Source organism: Harpia harpyja, chromosome 6, assembly GCF_026419915.1.
Source record: "Harpia harpyja isolate bHarHar1 chromosome 6, bHarHar1 primary haplotype, whole genome shotgun sequence".
Taxonomy (NCBI): domain Eukaryota; kingdom Metazoa; phylum Chordata; class Aves; order Accipitriformes; family Accipitridae; genus Harpia; species Harpia harpyja.
Window position 1 is genome coordinate 21,491,242 of NC_068945.1, and position 27,889 is coordinate 21,519,130.

At 35.9% G+C, this 27,889-nt stretch overlaps 1 protein-coding gene across 2 annotated transcripts in view; it reads left to right on the forward strand.

The window, feature by feature from the left end:
• KDM7A (lysine demethylase 7A) overlaps positions 1-27,889 on the forward strand; it is a 70,033-nt gene that overhangs the window by 30,595 nt on the left and 11,549 nt on the right. For both annotated transcript variants that reach the window (XM_052788990.1, XM_052788991.1), the window contains exons 3-15: positions 1,655-1,772; positions 2,641-2,801; positions 4,706-4,847; positions 5,117-5,303; positions 5,981-6,143; positions 9,601-9,688; positions 10,419-10,525; positions 13,699-13,790; positions 18,020-18,109; positions 18,964-19,173; positions 20,684-20,808; positions 21,340-21,497; positions 26,343-26,440. In XM_052788990.1, coding sequence (XP_052644950.1) covers positions 1,655-1,772; positions 2,641-2,801; positions 4,706-4,847; positions 5,117-5,303; positions 5,981-6,143; positions 9,601-9,688; positions 10,419-10,525; positions 13,699-13,790; positions 18,020-18,109; positions 18,964-19,173; positions 20,684-20,808; positions 21,340-21,497; positions 26,343-26,440 — 1,739 coding nt within the window. The remainder of the gene's footprint in view (positions 1-1,654; positions 1,773-2,640; positions 2,802-4,705; positions 4,848-5,116; positions 5,304-5,980; positions 6,144-9,600; positions 9,689-10,418; positions 10,526-13,698; positions 13,791-18,019; positions 18,110-18,963; positions 19,174-20,683; positions 20,809-21,339; positions 21,498-26,342; positions 26,441-27,889) is intronic.

Below are 27,889 nucleotides of genomic sequence, written 5' to 3' on the forward strand. Positions count from 1 at the left end.
AGCACTGTTGGAGTCACTTTCCCAGATGATGAGATGGTGGTCCTTTTTGCCGAGGCACCTGTTGGGAATTTAGTAGGGCTTCTCAGCCTGTTGAATGTTTGAGTACAAGAGATACAGTTTTATTTGTATAGTCAGCAAGTGCTCCAAAGTGCGATTTGCTAACAGATAGATGATACAACCAAGGGCTTGCTTTCAAAGCAGTAAGCTTGTGTTCTTTATAAATCAAGATACAAAATGAGTGGTTGATGAAGATGAATTAATGAAATATCCACTATGAAATAATTTGCCACGAAATAATGAAAATTTGAAGACGGGCAGTAAGGTCACCATGATATCATAAGTCACTTTGTCCTCTGCTTCACTTAAGGCCAAAAAATTCTATTGGGGAGACTGCATACAGCTTACAATGTTCTAAACTACAGCCTTTCAATATATAAAGGGGACTTAGAAAGAAGATGACTTTTTACTGAGGCCTGTAGTGACAGGACAAGGGGTAACGGTTTTAAACTGAAAGAGGGTAGGTTTATATTGGATATAAGGAAGAATTTTTTTATGATGAGGGTGGTGAGACACTGGAACAGGTTGCCCAGAGAGGTTCTGGATGTCTCTTCCCTGGAAGTGTTCAAGGCCAGGTTGGATGGGGCTTTGAGCAGCTTGGTCTAGTGGAAGGTGTCCCTACCTATGGCAGGGGGGTTGGACTAGCTGATCATTAAAGTCCCTTCCAACCCAAACCATGCTATGATTCTTGAAAATAGTTTTTTTTTTCTCATTTGTGTGTCTGTCATTTGTCATGGGGAGACCAACACAACAGTTTTTATGAGGATGGCTAGTTTTTCATTTTCCTTGGCCACTGAAGTACAGGGAACTGTTAAAAATGCAGTTTAGTTGCTACTGAACTATCAGTTTCAGATGCCCCAAATTGTAATAGAACATTAATTTATCCTATGTTCTTTATTAATATGCTGTAACAGTGCATTAAAACTTAAAACCACTCAGAAGCTGGTTGTTTTGGGGCACAATGCATGCGTTATATGTATTGTGCTTGCATAGTATAGATCACACCTGCCCAAAACAGTTTATGCCCAAAACTGTTACGGAGACATAAGTAGTATATAAAAGAAAGGTGGTTTGGTTTCAAATAGCATATGGTAGTGAATAGTAGTAATATTATCAGACTGGATATGGGTATGCTCGTATGGTGAGATAACACAATGGGATTAGGTCCTGTTGATTCTTTGTTAATGCATAAAATGAAGTCTATGGATCTTGAAGAGGTACAACTCTTCCGTTTATTTAAAAAAAAAAAAAAAGCTTTAGGAAATTAAAGTTCTAGTTTTGTTGCTGACTTTTTAGATTTGGACAGGTTTCAGGCTGCTGCTGTTTGCTTGTGCTGCACTGGATATGGAGTCTTAAATCATGTATAATGTGCACTGAGGTTCTCACATAGAAGGAGCTATAGAAGTATAGAGGATTACTGTCAGGTGTCCTGAAGATTTTGTTTGTTGCAGATAAGTAGAGTGTCACCTACCTAAACAATAAGGTTTGTTAATCATAATAATGTGATTGAGGAATGTCTGGATCTCTGGTGGGATGACTGCTAATCTGAGCCATCTGATTTAACTAATTTGAAGTTTAATCCTTCTGAAACTTGTAGTGAAGAAGAGGAGGAACTGGCACAGACATGACTACACAGAGTTGGATGATGGTTCCAAACCAGTGCAGGCTGGAACACGGACCTTCGTTAAACAGCTGCGGGCTCGCTGTTTCCCAAGGTACAGAAGCTTACTTACACATTTCAGTGAAAAAAATAGAGAAATGTTGTCAGCTGAGTGTGTCTTGGGGGAGGTGACTAACATTTCTCTGCTTCAGAAAATTAAGGTTGAGGATGACTTCTCCCTCCCTTAGAATCCCCCCCCCGCCCCATCCCTGTTTCAGATGGATACATTTGCCTTTTCATGCAGTAGCTTCCTCTGTTGAGTTTTGCACTGAGTTATGTTGTCTGTCAGGACTGCTGCAGGGTGGTGTGGGGGGTTTTGCGTTTTCTGGGTTTTGTTTGTTTGTTTTTGTGGGGGTGTAGGGGCAGTAGCATAAGTGGTTGGTTTTTCTTTTTCTTTTTTTGTGCCTGAACTGTCAGAATATTGTCTGTCTATTCCTCTAGTCCAGGAGTAGTCCTCAGTTTCATTCCAAATAACATAGAACATTCATATGAGCTGGGAGTCTATCCATTCTCACGTGCTTTAGAGGAAAGTGGAGAAACGTGTTGTACTTTCATCCTGAGCTGTCTGTGATAGGCTATCTCATTGAAACATGATGACTTACAATTCTTTAAAGGAGGTGGTTGTTGTTGTTACCAAAATGTACTTGAATGCCTTCTCTGAGAATTCCTTTTCCCCACCCTCTTAAATTACTGTGTTCAGTCATACAGAAAGATTATGAGTTCCCAGGTTATGCATGACAGTAAATGTTTCCTTGCTGGTTTAGGTTGTTTTCTTTGTCTTTTAGTTAAATGCTTAATGTAATAGCACTGGGTCCATTTCTTTTGGATTCAAATATAGCCGTTCCCATCTGTCCTCCCACAAACAGTGACATTTTTTTTTTTTTTTTCAGTCATGGTAATATTCTATTATTTCTTTCCACCAGTGCTGATGAAGTAATTTTGAAAATGCATGGAAGCCAGTTGACACAAAGATACTTGGAAAAACATGGGTTTGATGTTCCCATTATGGTTCCTAAATTAGATGGTCTGGGGCTCAGACTTCCTCCTCCAACTTTCTCTGTTTTAGATGTGGAACGCTATGTAGGTAAGAGTCACGCTGGAGTACTTACAAATGATCCTGTCTGTAAATTAAAATAAATATTTGCATGATTATAAGAGCTTCCAGGGTGCTAAATACATATTCTAAATTGAAGACTAGCAGAAAGTAAAACTAAAGCTATGGGGTTTTGGTCCTTCCTTCCTTCCTTCCTTCCGTCCTGTGATAGGAGTGCAGTCTTACTTTTCAACTTTCAAACATGTTAATTATGGTGCAAGCTAAACATGGAATGCAGGTTTCTTTTTCTGCTATGTGTTGTAAACTGATAAACTGTAATGACTTCTAAGATTGTGTTCTTTGTGGGAATTGAATCACTCTTGTGATCAATAAAGTTTAATCATTGGTTAGGATATTGCAAAACTTAATGTTTTGGGCTCAGTAAATTGGCATTTCTGAATTAAATCTTTCTTCCTGGAAAATTTCCTACCTTGGCTTCCTTTAGCAGGAGAGCTAGAGCTTCCCAAGGACTGTTTCTTTCCTATCAGATCTCTTGACAGTCTGTAATTGTTTCAGCCTCGTGTAAGTGTGCAGTACAGAGAAATAGAGACTGAGCTAATTGCAGTATGACATTTCCTGTAACATACAGTTGAGAAGTCTATATATGGCCTTGTCTGTGTTCTTGTGATAACCTAATATAATGATGTGTGCTGAATGTAGGTTTTCTGTCCATCAACATTTTACAATGGCACCAGAATGTAGGAAATATGTAGTATAGGGTATATTGTTACCATTATGATGATAATAAACAGTAATGTGTTCTGCTTTAAAGTGTAATTATCATTCTGATACTTCTGAATCTTTTCTTTTGGAATACTGCCTCTTCAGATTCAGAGAGAAACTTGGTCTTCTTGTTCTCATACATATATTTTGACCTGCCAGGTTTTCCAGTTTAGGGAAAAAAAAATAGAATGTCACAGATTTACCATTCTGTTACTAAAATTAAAAATAAGAAAACTGAATAAATACTATTCCAACTGGAATTTATCAAGATGATACTAACTTGCAATTTTAACATACTTTGTGTTTATAATGTACATCTAGATATATTCCAGCATTCCAAAGTTAATTGTCAAATTTGACCATTGTATAACTAAATGGACATAAAACAATTACTCTTATTATATTGTTGTTAGTCCTTTCTCTTGGTTAAAGGTTGCTTCTTGCTTGTCTAGTTCTACAGACGTATCACTTCAAAATACACGATATGTAAACCAATCCTTGTTGCCTTTGGAAGTGAAACACGCTCATGACAATTATTCAGTGAAATTATTGTGTGCTTGAAAGTTATGCCTGTATATAAAGAGGGTGGGAGTGGGCTTGTAGAATGTTTGCGAAGGAGTACCTGCATAGTTTTTAGCGTTAATAACTTACCAATTATGGCACAAGTTTAGTTCAGTTTGCTAAGAATTACAAGCTGTAAGCAGTAGGATTTATTATTTGTGAAGAATTCGCAGTGGTCCTTGTATTAAATATTCAAGTGCTGTGGTGATGATTAATAGGAAGAGTGAGGAATAGATCTGCCGTGATAACTTTCTCTATGCTAGTCTTTCCAATTGCAGCCACAAACCCAATTTTTTTTTTTTTTTTTTAAACCAGTTGCAATCATTCTATATTGCTCTTTTTCTTTTGGGTTAACCACAGGAAAGAGGATTTTTTTTTTTTTACAGTGTTTTGACTTCTGTCCTTAGCTGATTATAGCAATTAAAGTTAGACCTAATAAAAAGTTGTTTTGTACTGATCTGTCTCTGTTCCAAGAGAATACTGATAGCAGTGGATTTTTTTGTGCAGGAATGTTTTGATAAAGGCTGGAAAAAAGTTAAATTTTTCTCAAGCACCTTAAGTGGCTGTTTTTATCTGCAATAGGTTTAAGAAAGTCATCCTATTTTTCACAGGTGGCGACAAAGTGATAGATGTAATAGATGTAGCAAGACAAGCAGACAGTAAAATGAAGCTCCATAATTATATTAAGTATTTCACAAATCCCGACCGACCAAAAGTATTGAATGTGATCAGCCTGGAATTCTCGGACACAAAGTGAGTACTGACTTAAATTCATTGAACATAGAAGTGGTTTTCACTAAGCCGAACAGTATGTGTAGGAATATAAAGTCTGTAGTGGGAAAGGTAGGAGGCTGTATATTTTATGTAGACAGCTACTGTGATGTAATGCGGGTATAAAACATTTTTATTCATTCATAAGTAATAACTTTGTAGGAAACAAAAATTTAAAGCTGTCATTTAAAAAGAGTTGTGCTTACTCTTGATTATATTTATGGTTCTTTTTTGTTTGTTTGTTTTAAAAGGATGTCTGAATTAGTGGAAGTACCAGATATTGCCAGAAAGCTTTCATGGGTGGAAAATTATTGGCCAGATGATTCTGTCTTCCCTAAGCCTTTTGTTCAGAAGTATTGCTTGATGGGTGTCCAGGACAGCTATACTGATTTTCATATCGATTTTGGAGGAACATCAGTTTGGTACCATGTTCTCTGGGTATGAAGACTTCTTGATTTATGACTATGTGGAACAAAATTTATTCAGTGTGCAGCCTTCTGCCATGGCATTATCACCTGTACGAAATTTTGTTCTTAAAAAGCTGGGGGAGGAGCTTGAAAGTGAATTACTGATTGTTGGTGTTGCATTTTTATGCTTTTATTTTAGCATGCTCTTGGTGACTTCTAGACTGTAATTAGTTGACTGATCATTTTAGTAGATTGGTAGGTAATATAGTGAGGTTTTAGTATGAAAAAATTAATTGAATGAAAATCATTGACATACTCAACTTTTTATTCTTCTCACAAACTTTGACCATGTATACATCAAAAAAAAGGCGAAGTGGTTTCATCTTATGTTTTCTCATTTGGCATGTGTGCACATATCCATAAATTGTTCATAAAAGCTGGAATTTTTTATACTCCAATGAAGAGTTTTGGTTGATTTGTTTGCTGCTTTTACATCACAAGACACCAACTGGTTAGTGTACTATTGATTGAGCTTTTGGTGGATTACAGTTGGGAAGCACTGGGGCTAGGAAGCCCTAACATTCCATAATGGAGATATGGAATACTTACCATTTAGATCAATCTGCTACTTCATTAGGAATGATTCAGAGGTTGTAGTATGCCTCCAGAAGGACATTCATTTATTTATTTGACATTTTTGTTTAATAGGGTGAGAAGATATTCTATTTGATCAAGCCCACTGATGAAAATTTGGCTCTCTATGAGTCTTGGAGTTCATCTGTCACCCAGAGTGAAGTATATTTTGGGGACAAGGTTGACAAATGTTACAAATGTGTTGTGAAGCAAGGACACACTTTATTTGTTCCAACAGGTAAGATTTTACCCGTATTACTAGGACTTAGCATGTTTAATCACCAGGATTTAAGGGTGTCCTAAAATGATTGCTTTATCAACATTTGGTTTCTCCTAAAATTTTGGTTAAGAGACAATAATAAAAAAATTTGAAATTTAGATTTTCAAAACAAGTAATTAGCTTTTTAGATTGCCTGACAGTAATAGCAGTTATCAGGGAAAGAAAGGGTGCTTGTTACCCAATTATAAGACAACGAATTAAAGCTTTATTTGGATATCAGGGAAATAGTTCCAATTCATAGAACACGCATTGTTCACCATTTGATAGATATCCAGACTGAATTATTATCTTAATTTTATAATACAATTTTGTTTTTACAGGTTTTGAATATTGTAAGACCTACTAGGCAAAATTATTACAAGAACATCACATAAACTTCTTATGCTGTAGGCTAGAGGATTAAAAATAAAAGTTGGGTGGGGTTTTTATTTGGGGTTTTTTTTTTTTTTGGCTTTTTTCTTCATTTTTTGTTTTCTGTCAGCAGGAAATCTAAACTTTGGTGGAGCCTGTGGAGACTTTCTGAATCAGAATGAAAGTGTCCCTAAATAAAGTCAAAGAATGTATAATTGAATTCATGTCTTAATTCCTTTTATTAAAAATAAAAGGATATTTGTAGATATAGTTTATGAAACTGTAGAGTTCATAAATTCATTTCAGAAGCTTCCTTTAAAAATGATGCAGAGGCATGGCCTTTTCTGATTTTCTTTATCAACATTTCTTGTAGCCGTCACCTAATAGCATCTGATAAATTACAGGACACTTTTAAGAAAGGAGAAACACCAAAACAATTAAACTTCTGTATTTAAAAAAACCCACAGAAAAATCCTCCAAACAAAACACACCACCCCCACGCACCCTAAACTCCCAAGTACCATAAACTTAGAAGTCTTTAATAAATCAAACCATATTTTGCCAATAAAGCGAGTGCCGGTTAATTTCTTTTATTTTCACTTATCCAGCCCATCCATATAAATACTTCTTATTATTTTATTATTAAAGATTTGTACTGGATACTATCTTCCCTTTTTGGGGGGAGGAAGCTTTAAATACACAGAAGGAAAATGGTGCACGATTCTACTTCTGGAATAACCCTTGGAGATTATATTCAGTACCTTATTCTGTCATGAACTTCCTAGACACACTACCACATTTTTCTCATAGCTCAGTTCTCTCCTCTGAGGTTTAGTATTTACTGTTCTAGTTCATGGCTTGCGCAGAATAAATACTATATGGTGAGGAGCTATATATGCACGTAACATTTCTGAACACCCAGGGCTTTTTAAAACCATCTATTTTTTACAAGAGATGACATTAATTTTCCATTTATCTAAGTGAAAGGTCATACTTCTATGAACAAAGAATGCAGAATTACAGAATGAAGAACTTTATTGTGACCCACAGATCTTTGAAGAAGATAGACTTCCCAAGTTATCAGCTAAATCTGAGCTCTCACTATAATGTGACCAAAAATAAAAGTATCATAAAATGATAATTTCTAATGTATATGTGTATTTGTATGTGTATACACATAAAATGATACTTTTAAATGTAAATGTGTGTATACACACATACATATTTGTATACATATGATGGAGTATAGTGTAAGAACCAGTAAATTAAACTAGATTTCAAGACAGGTGTTTAAAAATGGGAAATTCTGTAAGACTGATTAAAGGCTTTAAAATACCCTGATCTCTACAGAAAACCACTTTTGCTGTTCCTGCTTGCACTGATGGTAGTGGATGTCATAATTATTTTATGATCTCTGAAATATGTTCAGAGTAGACTTCTGATTTAAAATTTATCTTGCATGTAGATGAATAGCACCTACTGGGAGGCTCTTGAGAGTTATTTAAATATTATTCAAGATATTCTGTGTGGTCGACACCAAATTTTCTTGCCTTGTTACATAGACCTTGATCAAAACTGCAGCATAAAAATAGCAAGTAAAATGTAAAAAAAATTAAATCCTTTAGTTTGATACAGGTATGCCATAAAAATCCTTGGTGTTGATGCAACAGTGACAAGGCTTTGTTGTCAGTTTTGTTGGTGTCTGGGGAGATGTGTGTTTAAAGGGTTGAAATACACATACTCCTTGGAGAGTCAGAGGTATTCATTTACTATGATGATGATGGTAAGAGTGAAAAATTGAAACCATATTAACAAATGCAAAATGCATCTGGTAATACAAGGCAATCTTCATTGCACTGCACTTCTCAAAGAACAGAAGTAAAACTGAACAATGTATAATATTAATTAAAAAAACCCCTTAGGTTACATGTGGCACTGTACTCTACATCCTCTGGTAACTTACTTCCTTCACAGTCTACATAGTAGGCATGTTACTTAGCGTAGTTGCTAGGTTTCAGGTCTTTTGATGTGTGGTACCACAACAACTAGAACTGGTTGTTCTTAAATGAATTAGGGCATGGATTTAATGGTAGTTTGCAGTACGTAGTTGCTTGTAATTTGGTCTGATCTTGCCTGAAGTTGGGGAGCTTCCTATGTTTTTGTATGTCTTGCCTACGCTCAGTCAAACCATGAAGTAATCTGCAAATGTATGGCCAACTCATCTTTTGTCAAAAGATCATCTGTATGCATGCAAAATCAGAAAAAAAAAATCTCGAAAGAAGAAACTCTATTTGTAGTTTATTTGCATTAAAGCTGCACAGTATAAATTTTGAAGGTAACTATTTTTAATCAGCAAGCTAGTATCATATGTTCTTTTGTGTACTTGAAATTATCCAGTAGTAATCAGCTAGATTGCTAGCATAATGTTGGCTGTGCTTTGCCACGTTGAATAGTGGAGTTCACAAGGACAATATTTCAATTATGTGACAATTTTATGTACTCAGAGTGCCTAGACTGGGCTTTAAACTGGTAGTAATTTCACTGGAATTAGGACAACTGTATTTGGAATAATTAATGGAAACTTCTGAATTCCTATTTGAGAAACTTCAGTGTTGCTAGATGACTTTTTTTATGTTGTGCAAACAGCTCAGTTACTGTAAGCACATGTAAATATTGAAAGGAAAATAATTTCTATTTTATTTTTATGACTTTATCTTTTGTTCAGTATATTCTTCCTCTCCTGACTTGCTTATTTTTGTTGATTGGAGGGAAAACTTCTGGGAATTTCTACTTGAAAAATGACTGGTGGTCTTGCATCCCCCCTCTGCCTCCTGTGAAAAAAGTCTTAATCTTAACTCCTTCAGAAAACTGCATTTCCACTAGATTTCTGAAACTCTGTAATTTACATGTTGTTAAAATTTAGATTACTTGTTCCTAGCACAGAATACCAATTTGTTAAGTTTTTTTTGTTTCTAGGTACAGCATTTTTACTTATATGTGTATTTGAAAACAGTGTTAGAATAATTTATATGCATTTATTAAGTTTCAGAATCTGTCATTTCAGGCTGGATTCACGCTGTGCTCACATCTCAGGATTGTATGGCTTTTGGAGGAAACTTTTTGCACAACCTCAATATTGGCATGCAGCTCAGGTTAGTCTCAGCTCTTCCTATAGCTTTTCCTCAGTAAGTAGGATATTCCTTTAATAGTTATTTTTCTTCATGCTCTTAACCAGGATCAAATCGGTACAGGCTCTCAAACAGATATTAGTGGCATTTTCAGTTAGAATGTATCAAGCACGTACTCTTATTTCACTTCTGCAAAGTTTGTTTCAAAAACAAAATGAAGGGTATGCAAGAATTTAAGTGAATAAAAGAAAAAATAAAGGAAAGAAAAGCACTACTTTGGAGATTAGTATAAGTGAGTAAAACAAAACTGAGCAAGCCCAGGTGTGCGACACTGAGTTGAAATGAGCGTCCTCAAGTCAGCATTGCTCTAAGGGCAGCTGTATTTAGTTTTTGTCCAAGATGTGGAGCTGTCTTCTAAACATATTGTTTTTATTTATTACAGTGGAATCCTGATAAAATTCCATCTGTTAAAAGATCACACATTGGGTTTGTATCCTAGTTTTATGAAGTCCAACTTTATTCTTAGAAGTGCCGCAGTCAAACTTGATAAGGTCAGAGCCTGGATGAGACCAGAGTTCAATCTTGTCTGTGGTCTTGTTGGGATTTAACTATGTGGTACTTGACTTCTTTTATTTATCATGGCCATGGTTATTTTATTTTATTTTGAACATTGTGTCAATTTGAATGATTACATAGTTGAATAATGAATTTATAATTAAGACATTCATGTTTTGTAATATTTCTATTTATTTAGGTGTTATGAAATGGAGAAGAGGCTAAAAACCCCAGATCTTTTCAAATTTCCTTTCTTTGAAGCCATCTGTTGGTTTGTGGCCAAAAACTTACTGGAAACATTGAAAGGTAATCCTTATTTTGTTTTAAGAGGTATACATGTATCTGCTCCTCCCCCGCCCCTTCATTGATAATGGAGAAAATCATACTGTTGTTGTGTGAACAGAGGAAACTTCTTAGGCTGAAAAACCAGACTTGAATTTTTTTTTTGTTTTGTTTTTTGAAAAGTCACATTATTTTAACCAGATTTTAGTGAATGCTGCACTGTGACAGTTCTAGATTCAGCAGTTCTTGGGTTTAGTAAATGATCTTTCTGAAAACTGCTTTGGTGATTAAAGGTTTCTGGGGTAACTCGCACTGTGCAGAAATCTTAGTGCACTTGGTGATGCATGTAAACTAACACTTTGTAGCATGCTGTTGGAACCTTTGAACTGTTTTATTAGTGTTTTTCATCCAATGCTGATGATGTATCTGGTCAATGAAAATATTCTGGATTATCATGACAGAGTATCTGAGATCCTGGCACAGTGCAATTATACTACCAGCCAAATACGATTAATTTGCCATTACCTGAAAAGACTTTGTTAAGGAAGATCGGAAACTTATTTCAATGGCACCAGTTTTTCACTCAGGCTTCTTCCATATCATTTAAGATCTTTGACTACCGTCTGATAGCCTTTCTCTCCTTCTTTCGGCAAATGACTCTCTGAATGATCCCACTAACTTATATCTGTGGGTTTCTTCTTAGTGGCTTCATAGCTGAATAAAGAGGTTTTCTTGCACTTCTACAATTTTCTTTGACCTTTCCAGTCAAACTACCTGTTGTGATCTTCTCTTTGGTGTGAAGGGAAAGATGTCTGTGAGGGCTTTTGTAGGAAAGATGCATCAGTTCCTATCAGCTCTGTTAAATCATTTATATCGGTGCTTATCAATAGATATCTCAACAGGCTCTTGTTCTTGACAGTTCTTGATCCTTTCCAAACTTCCTCATCTAGTCCTGTAATTGCTGTATTGGTACCCATGTATAATTGAGCTTGAGAGAGTGCCTGTCTGACTTCACCTTCTTTTCCTCAAATATCTTGCCCTCTGCCTGCTCTGTTTAATCTTAATAATAAATGTCATATTCCAAATGATGTATTTCAAAGGAGAGAAATCAACCTTCAGAGGAGGCTGCTGAATTCAGCTTCTGCTTTGGAAGAGATTAGAATCTCACGTAATCTTTTTCTAATATGAAAACAGTCACAGTTATTGAAAATGATCTATTCTCCTTTCAGCAAATGAAGGCATTGAACAACCCTTGTTTCCTAAATGAGTGTTTAAAGTTTCTGGATGAACCTAAAGCAACTCAGAAATCTTACCAGATAAAATAAACTTGCAGAAAACTTTTCCTTCCAAAAAAAGAGTATTTTCTTCTTGAAAGCTTACTTTGGTTGTTCTCACTCCTGCGTATTTAAAATTTACAAACTCGTCAGAAGACATAGGAACTGTATTCCTGCTGGAAAAACCATGGGATATATTTCTACATCATGTAGCTGACCATGAGTCGTGTGCTGTGTCCGTGTCATCCTCCCCCCACCCCTTCCCCATCACCTTTTTATCCAAGACTCCTTGAGTACATAGACTAGGAGCTTCTTGTGACTTGTGTCTTAGGGGAGGGGTATGGAGCTTATTCTCATGTTATTTTTAATCTATGGTTTAGCAGATATTTTGTTGAAGAACAATGCTATGATCTATAAACCCATCATAAAAAATAAAAATTGAGGTTTCCATGACTAGAGTGAAGCTTGTGTTGGGCTTTGGCATCAAGACTCATGTGAATTAGGTGTTTACTAGTCAGAATTTGTCGTTTTATAAATAAGGGATCTTACCAATTGGGTTGTGAAAGGTAATGGTGATGACTAACGTGTGAAATGTGGAGTGCATGGTAGTTAGCAGTACTTCGTATGAAATTCAGGTCAGTAAGCAAAATCAGCACAATGTATCTTTCTGGTTCTTTTTACAAAATGATAGATAACAGGGTCATAAACATTTTGATTTTGTCTTTTCATTGGGAAGAAGTGTTTTATGGTATTGTAAGTGTTGTGGCATTCACCTAAACTTCATAATTCTTGGGGATTCAGAATAGGTAATTTGTTCATCTATCTGATACTCATTAATTTTGATTACTCTTATGTCATGCAGTCTTTTCTCTTGCAGCTAAAAAATCCAGCCTGTGGTGCTGCATTGTATTCTCAAAATTTTATCAACTGAGTCAGCTAGTGGGCAGGAAGACTTCTGCTGCAACTCAAAGGCCTGCCACTCCTTCTTGTACCCTTCAACAAGTAGGAGGCATCTTTGAGGGAAGAACAGCTGTTTAGTAACAGAACTTCCCTTTTTCTGCCAGCAGACTAATACATTGTCTAGAAGAATAGTGTTTTAGTAGTGTATTCTTTTCAGGGAATAAAATGAGCCAAATAGTTCTAGTGTTGGTCCATTTGCTATTGACCAGTGGAAATATTTGTCAGGAACGCAGGAAGAGGTTGCAATCTACTTTTGGCTGTTTATGGAGGACTTGTTTTTTCCCTTCTTTTTTTTCCCCATGAAGGAGAAGAAAAAATTGAAAAGCAATTGCAGTCACTTGGAAGTACCAGCTTTCTTAAGAAGAGCAGCTTCTGTAGCAGAGTGATTTCAACCCCCTACCCTCTCTGATTTTGGGAGGAATAATGATGTAAACTGTGTGAAGGAGAACTGTGATAATTGGAAGGGTGACAGAAAACATTCGGGGAGTGGAAGTGTGCTAGTGTGAACCATTTGCTGTATGTATGGGAATAAGCAATAGGAATTCTAATGTAGAGATACATCCCACATCCTTCTGGTCCTGTTCGACTAAAATATTTCTGAATGGAAGAAAAGTGATTTCTTTCTTCAAATATGTTTTCTCTTGTTCTGCATTTTATATCTGTTTTGTTTTAATTGACCTTTAGAATGTTGTAAACTCTTCCTAATTCATGCAAGAATAAGTCAAAAAAAGAAGATTTTTACATAGAATCACTTTAGGGTGGTGTGTTGGTGGTTTTTTTTTTTTTTTTTTTTTTTTTCCCCTGCAGTATGCACACAAATACAGGATGTCATGTTTCATTTGCTTGCACAATTTTTCCTTTTTTGTGCTGTTGCATAACAGCAACTTTGTTGGCTGAAGGGTAGGTATCATTCTTTAGTTTTCACTGCTAGTGTTTCTAAATTGGTATCTGTATCCTTTTTAGAACTGAGGGAAGATGGCTTCCAGCCTCCAAGCTATTTAGTGCAAGGAGTGAAGGCTTTACTTACTGCTTTAAAACTATGGATGAAAAAAGAAGTAAGTATAAGGGATTTTGTTTGCTATTTTCGTGAGCTCTGTTTTGATTTAGAAGTAAGTGAAGATCTGTGCCCTTTTAAAGTTTAAGATTATTTTTATCTGTTAATGAGTACTGAAGGGCCCTATGGAGAGTATGTACTGCTGATTTGGGGAAGAATCATCATGACAATTTTATATTCCATGATGCTAAAAAAGTTATTTTAGACCAATTAATAAGCTCTTGTTTTGTAGCTTATAGTAGTAGAATCTTGCTTCACCTCAGGATGGTATAAGAATGCTAGAGGATAAGCTGATAAGGTGGGTTTTTTTTCTGACAAGTCTGTTTATGTAGTTGATCCATCCTACTCTGAGGCAATGGAGGGATGGAATGCCCTGATATTTAGCATTTTCCATTAATGTCAGTGCTTTGGAGGGCACATTTCTGGTGCACCTGTATTGCTGAAGAGTTGGTTTAGATACAGATGAGGATATTAACTTCAGTTGAATACTGTCCTTGCTGAACATTGGCTAACTCTTGTAAAATCATTAATATGTTGTCTACACTGGCTTCGCTGGTGCTCTGCTCTCCAGGAAAGCTTATTTGTTTTGGCATAGCACTGGATCTGGCCTAACTCCTTGTGTTTTTTCATTTGCCTGAGCTAATAAGTCCTCTTGGAACCTGTGCTTCTGGGAAGTGCTGTTCACTGACAGGCAGTTTGGTTCTGACTGAGCTGATTAATTCTAGTTTGTTGCTGGCCATGCTGACTTGAACTGGCTCTTGGAGATCTGTTTGGTCTTTCTGCACACAAGTTCTCCTTGTAAGAGAACTTATTATACAACAGGTATGATATTTGCACAATGCTGCATCCAACATAATGAGCTTCGTGGAACTGAACACGAGGTGCAAACACAGAGGTGGTTACTCTGTGTGGAGTCTGCTGGGGTGCAGCCTGTGCAGCATTATTAATTCCAGGTGAACCTTTGCTGGCCCTCTGTAACACCTCTGAGTTGGTTCTCTAGTGCCTCTTTGTGCCATTCTGGATCAAAGCTAGCTAGTAAGCAGTGTAGCAGTATTTACAGGATGTTGTGCCTAAGCTGTTAAACCACGTGTGAATCCAAGCTATCCCTGCATCCGTGGCAGGGATAACAAGCAAGCCAAGTAATCACACTGCTGATAAATGAGATCCAACATAGCCTATATAAATCCTTATTTTAATCTGAAATTGGATTGCCATTCCTCTTTTCCAGATAGCTGTAGTATAGTATTGTAGCATTTGTGTGCTGTCTTGTAGCTCATGAAGTAGTTTGATTAATACTTCATCTAGAATGTGATATGTTTCCTACTTTTCTGTGGAAAAAAAATAATTGCACATGCTACATTCTGAATGCTTATTAATGAGACCTGTGAGTATTCCCAAACCACTGGCTGAAAAGACATTTCAATTGTGAGGAAACTGCACAGCATCAGTGATCTAATCACAATGCTGTCTGCTGTCCACCAGCTGTCATGTTTTGTACCTTGCGTTCATCTTTTCTAGCTACTGCTTCATAAGTGAGCTGATCTTTTCTTTGCAGCAGGCCATGTGTGCGATAGGATTGTAGTTGTATGCAGCTGAAGACAGAAGTAACTTTGTACATTGCTGTATGATCTGCTAATGCTGGGGATTTCAGACAGATTCTGAAAAAGAAATGACAAATGAATACTCCTCAAATCAGAAGCCTGCTCATGAGGTTTCACATTCCTGTCATGGAGTATGTCTTTTCAAGACATATGTGAATTATCTTAGTGTATTGTTTTAAACTGTTTGCTGTAGAATTTCAAACTTGTTTTCAGCAGGGCAGTGGTATCTTCATTTCTGCAATATTTTAAAACTGCCAAAAATTATAAGATGCTGAGAATAGAGATTGAGTGCTACTAAAATTATTTTAGTTTTCATGTCTTTATTTGAATTCAGTTTGTGCAAGGCTTTTATCAGTATGTGTATCTTCTGATTACTTTGGTGCAGATCATCAATCTGCACAGATACACACAATAATGATGATGACCTATCCAGTCGTCTGAGCTCTTGGATTTTAGCTCTGGCTTCCTTCCAGCTTGCATAAGCAACAGGTCTCAGATTCAATTTTTCAGATGTTTGATTCATGTGCCAGTAAGGTTATTTTGGGCAAGTGTTATGTGTTTTTTAAAAAAGATATTAATAGCTGTTATAAAAGGAAAAAATCAGGGGAGGAAGGGATGTGGAGTTTATTATTTTTATCTTTATTTTTTTGTGTGTGCTTTTTTAAGTATTGATATACTTCATTGTGATGCTAGTTTCCAAAGATGGGTGAATTCATTTGCCATTTACCAGGACTTTTTTTATCTGTATCTCTTGATTTAAGACAAGTTTCTTTTTCCTCTGTATATTTCCAACATTTACAAAACCATTTCTTGAATCTCTTGAATGCATCATAGCTTTTTTCCATTATTTTCTTTACCTGCAGTTTACATCTGACATACTTAGGCCATTTTGTTGTTACGGGTCTCCCTATTACAAGAGAGTTCCTCAGTCTCAAAGGCTGCTTGTTCCTTTTCCAAGAAGCAGTATGCAGAGACAACTTAAACCCAAGTTATTTAATAATGGTAATATATTTTCAGACATGGCATCTGTAGGTATTCATATTTCCTGCCCATCCTTTCCTTCTGTCAGACTGTTAGGTTATATATATATATCCATTTGAATTTGTTTGCATATTTCAGTTGCTTGGATGGATTTTTTTTTTTTTTTTTTAATAATTACTTTGCTACAGCTTAATTGAGAAAGCTTTGGTCTAAATAGGTACCTTTTATAGTGGCAAACAAGTGAGCTTGCCAGTGGAACTCAAGATTTTACTATAAATCATACTGGCAAAAGAATGTGCTTCTGATATAAACTATGTTTGAATTAGGAAGGCTTTTCAGTATTTTTAAACCAGAGAACCTTTGAAGTCAGTGTTTTGGAGGATTGCTTCAGTCACTTCCTCTTGAAGTCTTCATGGGCAGGAAGGCTTTTGGGAGAGTGAAGTCCTTAAGTGGAAAGGACTGTATGGTGCTAAAATGACCAGTAACTTGATGGAAAAATTATACAGTTTAGTGACAGAGGTGCCGTGTTCCCAAATGTGAATGTGTAGAGGTGATGCATTCAAAGAATCAACAATGGTAAACAATAGCTGCCCATTTAATCTTTCCTGTAGAATCAATGGCACTGAAATGAATGATTATATCATGGTTATACATCCATGTTGGTTTTTTTTTTTACGGGAGAGAGTATTCATTTTAATTACTGAGAAGAAGCCAGGTTCAGTGAAATGCACGTACAGTATCAAATTGCTTCTAGCAATAATTTTGCTGCTGAGTCTCATTTTTGAAATGTGGGTAGCTGAAAGTGTTTGTGGGATGTTTTTCCATTTAAATAGTCTATTAAGAGGATAGCAGAATTCATGTCAGTCATTCTGGTCTATGTGTGAGTGCTGTTTTGTCTGTTTAATTCTAAGTAAGTGTTTTGAGGCACATTTAAACTGTACATACAAAATATTAAACATTTTTTACTAGATCTAACTGTAGAGTTTGGACTTGCTCAGATTGGTGTTTTTATATATATATGAGATCTGTCTCTGATACTGTTTCAAAGGATTGAAGGGAACATAAACTGCTAGGGCTTCCTACATTTTTTTATAAGGAATGATTTTTTTTTTGAGTCGCTTTCTCCAACCTACTAGATTCTAAATAAGCGAAGAAGGTAGTCTTTAAAAGTGAAATGTGAGGCAGATATCTGAAAATCTGCATGTTGGTTACTGATTATTATTCTTGATTTTCTCTTTAGGTTAAATTTTTGCCATAATGAAATTTCCTTAGTCTTTAGCAATTTTGAAGGTCGTGACTCTAATGATTTTCTGAAGCATGGCTCTATACTGACCATGCTAAAGGAAAAAAAGCAGCTGATTGCTGTACTGAGGGGAAGAAAAAAATTAAGTGGTTGTCAGTATGGCTTTGTATTACCCCTTCTTTGGATTCTTAGAGACATTGAGGGATATCTGCTGCCTTCTTAAGCTTGGACTGGAAGCTTCAGAGTGTGTGTGTATCTGTCCTGGCAGTTTGCAGTCATTATTACAGAAATTAATCTGTTTTTTTTTTCTTTTAATTTTTTTCCCTGTAGCTTTGTTTTTCATATTACTTCCGCTTTTATCTGAAAAAATGAATTAAGTGTCTTTTCTTCCCCCTTTGTATACAGCTTGTAACAGAACATGCCTTTGAAATTCCAGACAACATTAGGCCTGGGCATCTCATAAAAGAGCTCTCAAAAGTGATTCGTTCTGTAGAGGTAAGAACAGAGGCTACCCCTACATAAGCCTGCAGAAAAAAAAAAATCTTTGAATCGGGGTATTCCACAGTAGTTATGCTTCTGATTGACTGTATTCACTTTTTAATTTATTTAACTTTTGTTTAATAGAAGACCAAGAGGAAAACTGTTGGGAATACTAAGCTATGGGTATTTCAGATAAAGAAAATGTATAGCAAGGGTGTTTTAGTTTTTTTAAAATATTTTTAATGGTGAAATTACCTGTAGGTCAGTATTTCTAAAATGCTCTCACTTATAACTACTTAACAATAATTACTGTGAATGTGTTGTTAAAGAGTTTAATTTGAAATTCTGTGCATATTACATTCTCCTACTGTTTTGTTAGTTCTGATGCAGTTGTCTCTCTTGCTCTTTTTCTCATGCTTTGTCACTATTTGTTACATAGAGTTTTTTTAATTTCTTTTTTCCCCTCCTATACCAGTGTTTTGCTCCTTTATTCCTTAATGAACATTGATTCTTGACAAATTCTCACATTTGCATGTGGAGAGAACAGTTCGGAGAACTGAAATATGGTCTGTTGGGTACAATACATGTCTACCCTATGCTGCCTTCCTGAATAAAACCGTATGTTTTGGTGGTAACTTTTGGCATTAAGCACTACTATTATGGGAGAGTATAAAAGCTCCAAATGGGAAAGAGGTGCAGTAGAACTAAGCTTTGTACATCAAATCCATAGGAAATATGTAGTACCTCTCTAAAAGGTCTAGCAATTTTATTTATATCATTTACATTTAATTAGATGAATAAGAAGCAGCACTTAGATATGTGGGTTTATTCCCCTGAGACTATTCTGAAATATGTGTTTTTAATTAAAGGAGGAAAACAGCAAACTAGTTAAAACTCAGGGAATTCTTGGTGCGTGTCCAACTTCACGGTCTTTGCATGAAACAACTTCCCCTCACCACTCCAGACGAAGGGTGAGGAAACTGCGAGACCATGCTGCCAAAACTCCTTCTAATCTGGACATTCTGGAACTCCACACTAGGGAGGTACTGAAAAGGCTGGAGATGTCACCGTGGGAGGAGGCAAGTATTCAGTTATGTGCAAGAAAAACAAAACCAGAGTAGATTTCTAATCTCTGTTGAAAGGGAAAAGCTTATAACATGCATAAGAACACAGGCTACTACTCTTTGTCATGAAAGACATGGATAGATTTGGTTTTGGTTTCTTCCTTTTGAGGTCTTCTGATAGGAATTTCTTTCTTCCTTGATAATTTTTTTGTTGGAGGTTCCTTCAACCTTTTGGTTCAGAAGGTGTCCTGAATCCACTACCTGCTTCAAGTATAGTTTTTGAGTTAGGACTGCTGTAGCTATCAAGTGGTACATTGAATCAGTTCTGTGAAGAAAAGGGAGCTTGCAAAGCCTTGATTTGGTGAGGATCTGAGACAGCCTGCTTCTCTATGTGTTTTTAGATAGTTGTTTCTTATAGTTCAGTTGCTGTAATTTGATTAGCCTTGGTTTTCAGTCATGTTCCTATTTCCTGTATGACTGTGCCTCCCTACCAGTAAGCCTAAGGTGCTCTTTGGTCTCCATTGTGGGGCTGTGGACTCTGTGGTCATATTACAAAGGTATCATGGAGTGAATGAGAGAAATGTAGTCTCTTGAAAAATTCTTTTTTTCAGGTTTGATGACCTTATTTCAAAAAACAGCAACAGAAATGGGAGGAGGAGTGAGAGAATGGAAATAAATAGCTTTATGAAAGGAAATAAGTAGCTTTCTGAGAAAGAGAAGTGCTGACAAATTCAGTTGGGACAGGATGGACTGTCATAGTGGAGTAATACTGATTTGGGTCCGTATATTGATCTTCATAAGGCATGAACAAGAGACATTCATTTAGCCCCCAAAGACAGGAAGTTGAACTTAAAATTTACCACAGATAGTTAACCTGTGCAGTTCATTGCTACAAACAAATGTTTAGGAGTATTAGTCATTGTCATTTAATGTAGAAATATATTGTTCACTATTAGCGTTAAATATATTGTTCACTATTAGTGTTGACTTGTTAAAAAAATAATATTTCACATGTTTCTGGTTTGGCACATAAGTGTATCGCCGATTGCCTCAGAGGATATGTCAAATGTAAATTGCTTTGAGCTAAGAAAGTTCTGCTTATGGCAGGTTACTTTCCATTATTGATGTTTTACTGTCCTATAAATCAGTTCTGGGATACTAATTCCAGGGACCTGATACCCAGTCCAGGAGTTGCCTCATCAGTTCCAAGCCCAGCTTTTTTTTGGCTTGCCAGTCTCTATTGGTATTTCTTTGTTTTGAACACAGCGATAATTCTCCAAAGGAAATATAAAAGGAGTATTATAGTGAAGTTGTAGTTGTTCCAGATGCTTCAGGAGTGTATAGATTCAAGGACAGGATGCAGTCTGCTGGTCTTTACATCCAAACATGTTCTGTCTGAGCTTTCTTCAGTTGGTTATCAGGAAGGTAACCATCCTGATGCTGAGTTTCAGGTTTTGTGGAGTGCAGAAAAGACAGTTGAATTTATAGAAATAAATAATAAGCGACATTGCTTTTACTTCTTTAGGACACCACAAGCTCGAAACTGAATGGGAGATTTAACAAGCCCTTTCAGCCATCTTCTACCATACCTGAATGGCGAACAAAAGACAATGATCTTCGCCTTCTGCTGTCAAATGGAAGAATAATTAGGTACCAAGGGTTGATTGTGGATCACTTCTTCCTAGTCATCATGGTCTGGAGCATGCTAATTGTTAATAACATTTCTTTTCTGTTTGTGGAGCTCTAAGTTCCTTTTTACCAGTAGGATTCATGTTAGGAATATAGAAGCAATATGTTGTCTGTTGTGTCTGCTGTCCCCTAGTGGAGCCATGGTTATGGAGTGAAGAAGAGGAGACTCTTTGCATGTTCCTTTGTTACAGGGTTTCATTCAGTTGCTCAGTTGGGTTTGTACTGAAGGGAATGCTTCAAAGTAGAAATGGTTGTTTTGTATCCATGTATTGGAGTGATTCTCATTAAAAATATTCTGGTGTAAAACTTTGCATCTTTATGGAAATGACAGTTGTACAGGGAGTGAAATGGGAGTATGTACAATTTGGAACAAAAAGATGAGCATAAGAGAACGTTACTGTTGTATCTTGAGAACATGTAAATAATGAAAGGAAAACAATTCTTTCAGGTTTGTAAGAATAACATGATTTTTTTTTTTTTCTTGTGAGACAGAGATGAGAGACGCCCATTTACAGATCGAAGTCTTTACACAGCAGATAGCGAAGATGAAGATGACAGGACAAGGTCGAGAAAGATGACTGTTAAGGTAGAAGGCCAGCCCTCAGAATTTGAAGGAGAAGGGAATGCAGATGCCCAGAAACCACTGAACAGTAAGCTTGTCTCTAAGTCCTATCAGTTGAACATTTTGGTGATCTTGAAGAGGGTCTAACTATTGTGAAGTCTGACTGAAATTTTACCAAAGTATAAGGAGGATAAACTAATATATCAGAGAATTAATATTAGAAGTTACAGCAAAACATTTGTCAAATATTATCTGTCTACTGAAGAAGCTAACAGGATAGAGTTGAAAAGTAAAACACCTTTTTATGTTAGTGCCATCCTGAATACTATGTACAGCATTTTTCAGAGTGGAGGTTTAACTGGTGTTCTAGGTGAGTATTTGTTCCTTTTGGTCTGTTTCATAGTGTAAGAATGCTGATTTTTCTTTACTAAAATATACTTCAGTGTGAAAAGTTCATCACATCATTCACTGTAGAAAAGCGAAGACCATAACTTACAGCTAATTTTGCAGCTAACTTTAAACCTATCTTATATTTCACTTTTCTGTTCAATTTGGTGATTACATACTTGATCATACAACTTTGTGTGTCTTGTTAATTATTAGGTTTATTCCATACAAGTGATCGAATGTAATTTAGCATTAAAAAAATCTTAGGCTTTTAACTTTGCAGTAATCTGCAAGGCTGGGGAAGAATTTAGGTTATCTGTAAAACACTTTAACCCCAGTTTCCAATACTTTAAACCATCCTTCACTAGGAGTTAATCTTTTTTGGTCTTTCTGTAGCCTCAAGCCTTCCTGCCAAGTGTTCAGCAGTGCTGATCACACAGTGTATTAGTAAAGTATCAATATTGAATGCCTGTTTTCAGCACCTATTTTTAATAGTACTGTCTGTGTGCAGTGACAGATTGGTCCTTGACATAGCTGTTCAGCTCTCTGTTTAATTATAAAAGTCACATCCTTTCACAATAGAACTTACAAGGGCTCAGAGGGTATGTATTAGAAAACGGAGGTCAACACTTAAAAGATAACAAGACTCCTCTAGAGACTTACAATTCCCTTAGTTTCCTGCACAACAATCCATAACAACATTTGAGTCCATTGTCAGCATGGATAAAATATTTAATTATTTTCATTAACAAAGCAATTTGTAATCCCTGTTGACTGTGCTTCCAAAGGTCACAGAGGACAATATTAAAAAATTTGCACAGGAAAGAAGTCCCTCTTGGGTACTGGTGAACCAACAAGGCAAACGGCTTGTTGAGTGAAGGCTTAGACATATGTGGTGTTTTTCTACTTTCAGAATTAAACTAAGTAAATTAAACTAAGTTTTACACTTGAATCAAAGACTAAATCATAGGAAGAAATTGTAGCTTTTCTTCAAAATTGTTGCTCTTGTTTGATACAGAATGAATATCACAGTGTGTATCTAAATGTAAGAAATGTACTTAGAAGTGAATGTTGAGCTTGTTCTTCCAGAAATTGAGTACTCAGGTCTATCGCTAATATTTTTAATTGAATAGTGAGAGTCTTCAGACTTCCCTATAAAGATCACCTACATTTTATTATTTTGCCTTAACTGAAGGTCTACAGAGAGAGAGATGATACTCTTCTGCAGGGAATTCCATAAAAGGAACTACCTGTTTCTATAACAGCTGCCGCCTTCCATTGTTCTTACTGGGATTTAGGCCAAGAAGCAATGTCCACAGAGAGATGCCTTTAAACAGATGAAGCTCTATATAGCTTTGTGTGTCATGCCAAGATCCTGGTTCTAAATGGTGACCCAGTGTTATCAGAGAGACAAAGATCAAGTGCTGTGCTTAATAGAGCAAGATACTTTGTGTGGATGAAGGGAAGGTGATGTAAGATATTTTTCTGAATTCACAGTAGCTGATCTTACAGATAATGACTGCTTTCATTCACGTGATTTCTGGAGTATTCCTCCCAGTCTCTGGAAGCATACAGAGCCATAACTTTATCTGAGAGTAGACTGGTTCATTTTGAAGTTACAATAGTAATTACCAAGGTAATTCACAAAAACAACAAACAAAAAAAGCACAAAACCCAACTTGTATATTTAGACTGAGTTTTTTTTAAAGCTCAGTTAAAATCACATTCATGGGTGAAGAGATGAGGGGTCCTAATAATACATGATGTGTTGTTGTGAAGATCAGTAAATGTATCTGAAACCTGTATGTGAAAGAGAACGGAGAGAAAACTATAGTAATCTTTTACAGGGGAATGTAGAAAGTTGAGGGGGGGGGAGCAACTGGGATATTTTTTTTTTTTTTTTTTTTTTTTTTGAGACGTATAAAGGAATGCAGCTTCCCTGGCTTTTTGAACAATACAAGGTAGAAGGAAAATGGGAGAGGTGTTCTCTGACTGCTTTGCACAGAGCTTGCAAAGTAAAGAAGTGGTAAAAATGGACAATGGTTTAGCCGCATATAGGAATACTGGCATAGCCAAACTGGTTCAGACCTGAGGCTCATACAGTGTATTATGTCATGTATGCTAGTATCCAGCCCCAAATGAACCAGGAATGTCTCAATAATGTTAGGTGGCTTTAGTTGTTCAGTCTAGATCATATTACCAGACAGTAGGCAGATAACAAATAATTTGTCCCACTTAGTAGGGTATCATCAGTTAATCTCTATGAGAAAGCAAGAGGGCTTCTGAAGTATGAGACTCTGTATTTAGCATTGCTTTTATAAATCTTAGTAGTATCTGTATATAGCTAAATTATGTACATGTTCAGTTTCTTTTCTGTCTTGCTGAATCATTTGCCTTCTAATAGGAAGACTCACATTTCTTCTTAAAAGTTTTGTCATTTTAATAATTAGGATTTTCCAGTTCCTTTAGACAGAAAGAAGAAAAATTCCTGAGGAGACTTTGTGAAGTTTAAGTTGTGGTTCACTATTTACACATTAATTTTTGCCTAAGATCTGAAGCTCCACATGTGAGCATATTTAGATATCCTTAATTGTTCTTGCCCCTTCCTTTAAATTTTCTTGAAGATTGGAGCAGGTTTTTTTTCTTTGAAAAAGGCAGTAGTCCAAAGGAAAATTCATTTGAGCTATATAACGGTATTATTTTCTGTATCATGCATGCTGTTACTTATCCTAGAATCTTGTATGCCTTTTTGAAATGAGCCAAAGGCTTAAATTATCATCAGAAATTCCTTGGGGTTTTTTGAGCTACAGTAGATTAGACTATTCATTTTATTGTCATATGTTGAGCATTACTTTATTTAGCTTAACTTCATATACAGTGTTGTTGCTCATTTACTGTGTTTGGATATTCCTCACAGTTTTTTCTAATACTATCTTAATTTTAATTAGTCTTCTCTAGATTTTGGGCCAGCTGTTCATTTTAATCACTTTCTGATAAGATGTCTCATTCTTAGATTTCTTCTGACTCTAAAAATAATTTCCACTTATGTAGTGTTTAGAAATTAATAATATGCCTTGAAATATATTTAATGCCTATTTGTGAGCTTTGCCACAGTCTACAATAGGAAATGCTACTAGAATTGCATGTATATAGGGTTACAGTTACATCTGTTATGCTTGCATAATTAATGAGTTATGAAGGATTGCATTCTGTTTACGTAGTTTCATATAAAACTATACTGAAAGCAAACCCCCACACATCAGAAATTAGCTCTGGAATGAAGATAAGTAAAGTTAAAATGTTGATTTGCTTTCAGCATAGTTTTATATGAAACTAAGTACTTGAAAACTTGAAAAACTTATGTTTCTTTATCTACTACCTTCTTGACACAAATTCATAAATTTTTTTATTCTATTTGGCTTTTCTCCAAAAAACTTTTGCTAGTTAAACTGCATATTGTAGTCTTTCATAAATTTGTACCTAATCAAGATTTCTGCCAGCAGCCTTGACACACATATACATACAGTCCACTGACCTTGAGCCTTGGATTCAGAACACTTACACATGTGTTCCCTACTCGTGGTTGTTTGGGTCATACGCTGTTTTTTAAGAGCACATGCTTCTGGGAGCTGCTCAGCTACTTCATGTTTGAGTTCTTTCAGTGCTTAAAAAAGTAAAAACCATGTGGACTAGGTGGCTTGATCTGATTGATTGTTTTGTCATATGCCAGTGTTTTTGATATCTATTTTGACACCTCATTCTCTAATTAGTACTTTATCTTACTACTAGCAAAAAGCATGTCTAAGGTTGGTATTTCCTCTCCTCCTCTTCCTTTTCAGGTCTTTCTGTGATGAAAACTAATGCAAGTGTATTGTGTATCATCACAGTAATATTTTAATCTTCTTTAACAGGTCTGCATTTTAACCCTGATTGGCAGCTCCATAGTAGCACAAAACAGGCAGAATATGCTAGTAAATTGTGACATTAAATTTGCAAGTAACGCAATTAAAGTTGTGACAATTAAAATTGCAAGTAACACAATGATTTTTTTACTTTTAAATCGCTTAATATCCTCTGACTTCCATGTTTAGTGTTTCTGTATAACTGCTTTTTTTTTTAAACATGGAAATTCCAGGTTCAAAGAGCCTAAGACAAAATATCTCGAAGATTACTTCTAATTAACTTTTTCTGAGAGCCACTTCTCTGACCCCAGCCTATATACAAAAGCAGAAACTGCCCAAGGTACCATCTGTGGAGTATGTGCTCTATGGGAGAGAAAAAATACACGCTCCTGCTGCGCCTGACTTCTCTTCCTCTGGCTTCACCCAGTCAGTCGCTTGAGGAGTCTGTTGGTCAACAGTAGGCAACTCACTAGAGTTTTAAGCAAACTTGACTTGTGAATGAGATCAGTGTGTGGATGTATGTGATTTTGTTTACTGACCGTTAAAAACTAAATATGTGTTTCTTGTTCTTTACTTCCAAAATAATTTTTAAATATTATATGTAATAAATGTTTGGTCTTGTATTTTAATTTTTCTCTCTGCAGTGTTCTTTGAAAGTGTGAAATCAGAACTCAGGAATGGATCCTCAGAGTACTCTGATATTTCTGATTCAGAAGAATCTGAGCCTGATTGCACTACACAGGTATAGCTAGAAAAAGTCACAAAAGTTAACAAAGCAATTAAATATAATTTTGCTCACTCACTTCAAATTTATCTGGTCAAAGTTTGTGTTAAAAGAGCAATAACAAAGTATTTAATTCTTGTTCAAGTTAATATCTCAAACTTATGGTTCTGCCTCATTCTTCATTTATTCTAGCGTTGAGAAAAATGATAAGATATGCTATCTTGACCCAAATTTTATGATCATCTTTGTCATTAAAGTGGGGCTGGCAGAGGATGAGCCCTGCTCTGGAACATGCAAAGTCTGAGAAAAGTTAGATCCTACTTGCTTTGTTCATTTCCTCCGTAACAGGTCTAAATTTCATTGTTAGAATTATGAGTATCTACCACACAGTTTAATTTTAGAGCATGTTTAAATGGAAAAGATCTTATAGGCCTTTAGTTTTTTAAATAAGCTGAAGTGGCTAAATCCTACTGAGGTATTTTAGACTATTCGAAATAAATGGGAATGCTTCATTTTAGGGTCTAGATTGTAGTGATTTCTTTACAGCCAAGTGAAATATAAATGCATACACATCTGTGTACATGTATTTATATGTACACCCATGTATTTTAATACAACTTTTAGTATTTAGAAATGTGCATATATATATATACAAATATTTTTATGATTTTTTTCCCTTGCAAAATTGTGCTCTGACTTCCTAATTTTAATTTTAATTGGACAGCAGTAAGTAGTGTGGAGTGATCACCTCAGATTTTTGGTTCATGCTTCTGGAAAGCTAATGCTTTGGTCTTTCTTTCAATCGTCAGCCTATTATAAGACTTTACAAGAAGTCTTCAAATTCCTACTTCTTACATGGTGGTCAAGATCTATTTTTAATATTTGTTGTCTTCCATCATTACCTTATCTAGCTGCTGGAATAAGTTATAGGAACCTTCATGATGTGGCTTCTTCAGGTTTCCTAAACTGCATTGTCAGCAACTTTGGCTCAGCAGGTTTCCTTTTTTAAGACACAGAATCAATAGTTATTCTAGTGATTCAGAAGTGGTATACTTCTTCACAGGTGTCGTGGTTTAACCCCAGCCAGCAACTAAACACCACGCAGCCGCTCACTCACTCCCCCCCACCCAGTGGGATGGGGGAGAAAATCGGGAAAAGAAGCAAAACCCGTGGGTTGAGATAAGAACGGTTTAATAGAACAGAAAAGAAGAAACTCAAAACATAGCACTGTACCAGCTACTAGGAAGACAGTTAACTCTATCCCAGCTGAAACCAGGACAACAGGAGAAAGTAGCCAGTTTTGGATGACTTTGTCATTGAGTGAAGTGTTTTGTACTAATACCATTTACTCTCTTGGTTCCTTCTATATTCTTCTGCTTCTTCATTTCTAATAGTATCTAATGGAATAATTTTTCTGCATATTTAAGTTTGTCTTTTGTAATGATTTATCCAAAATGAACTGTCTCG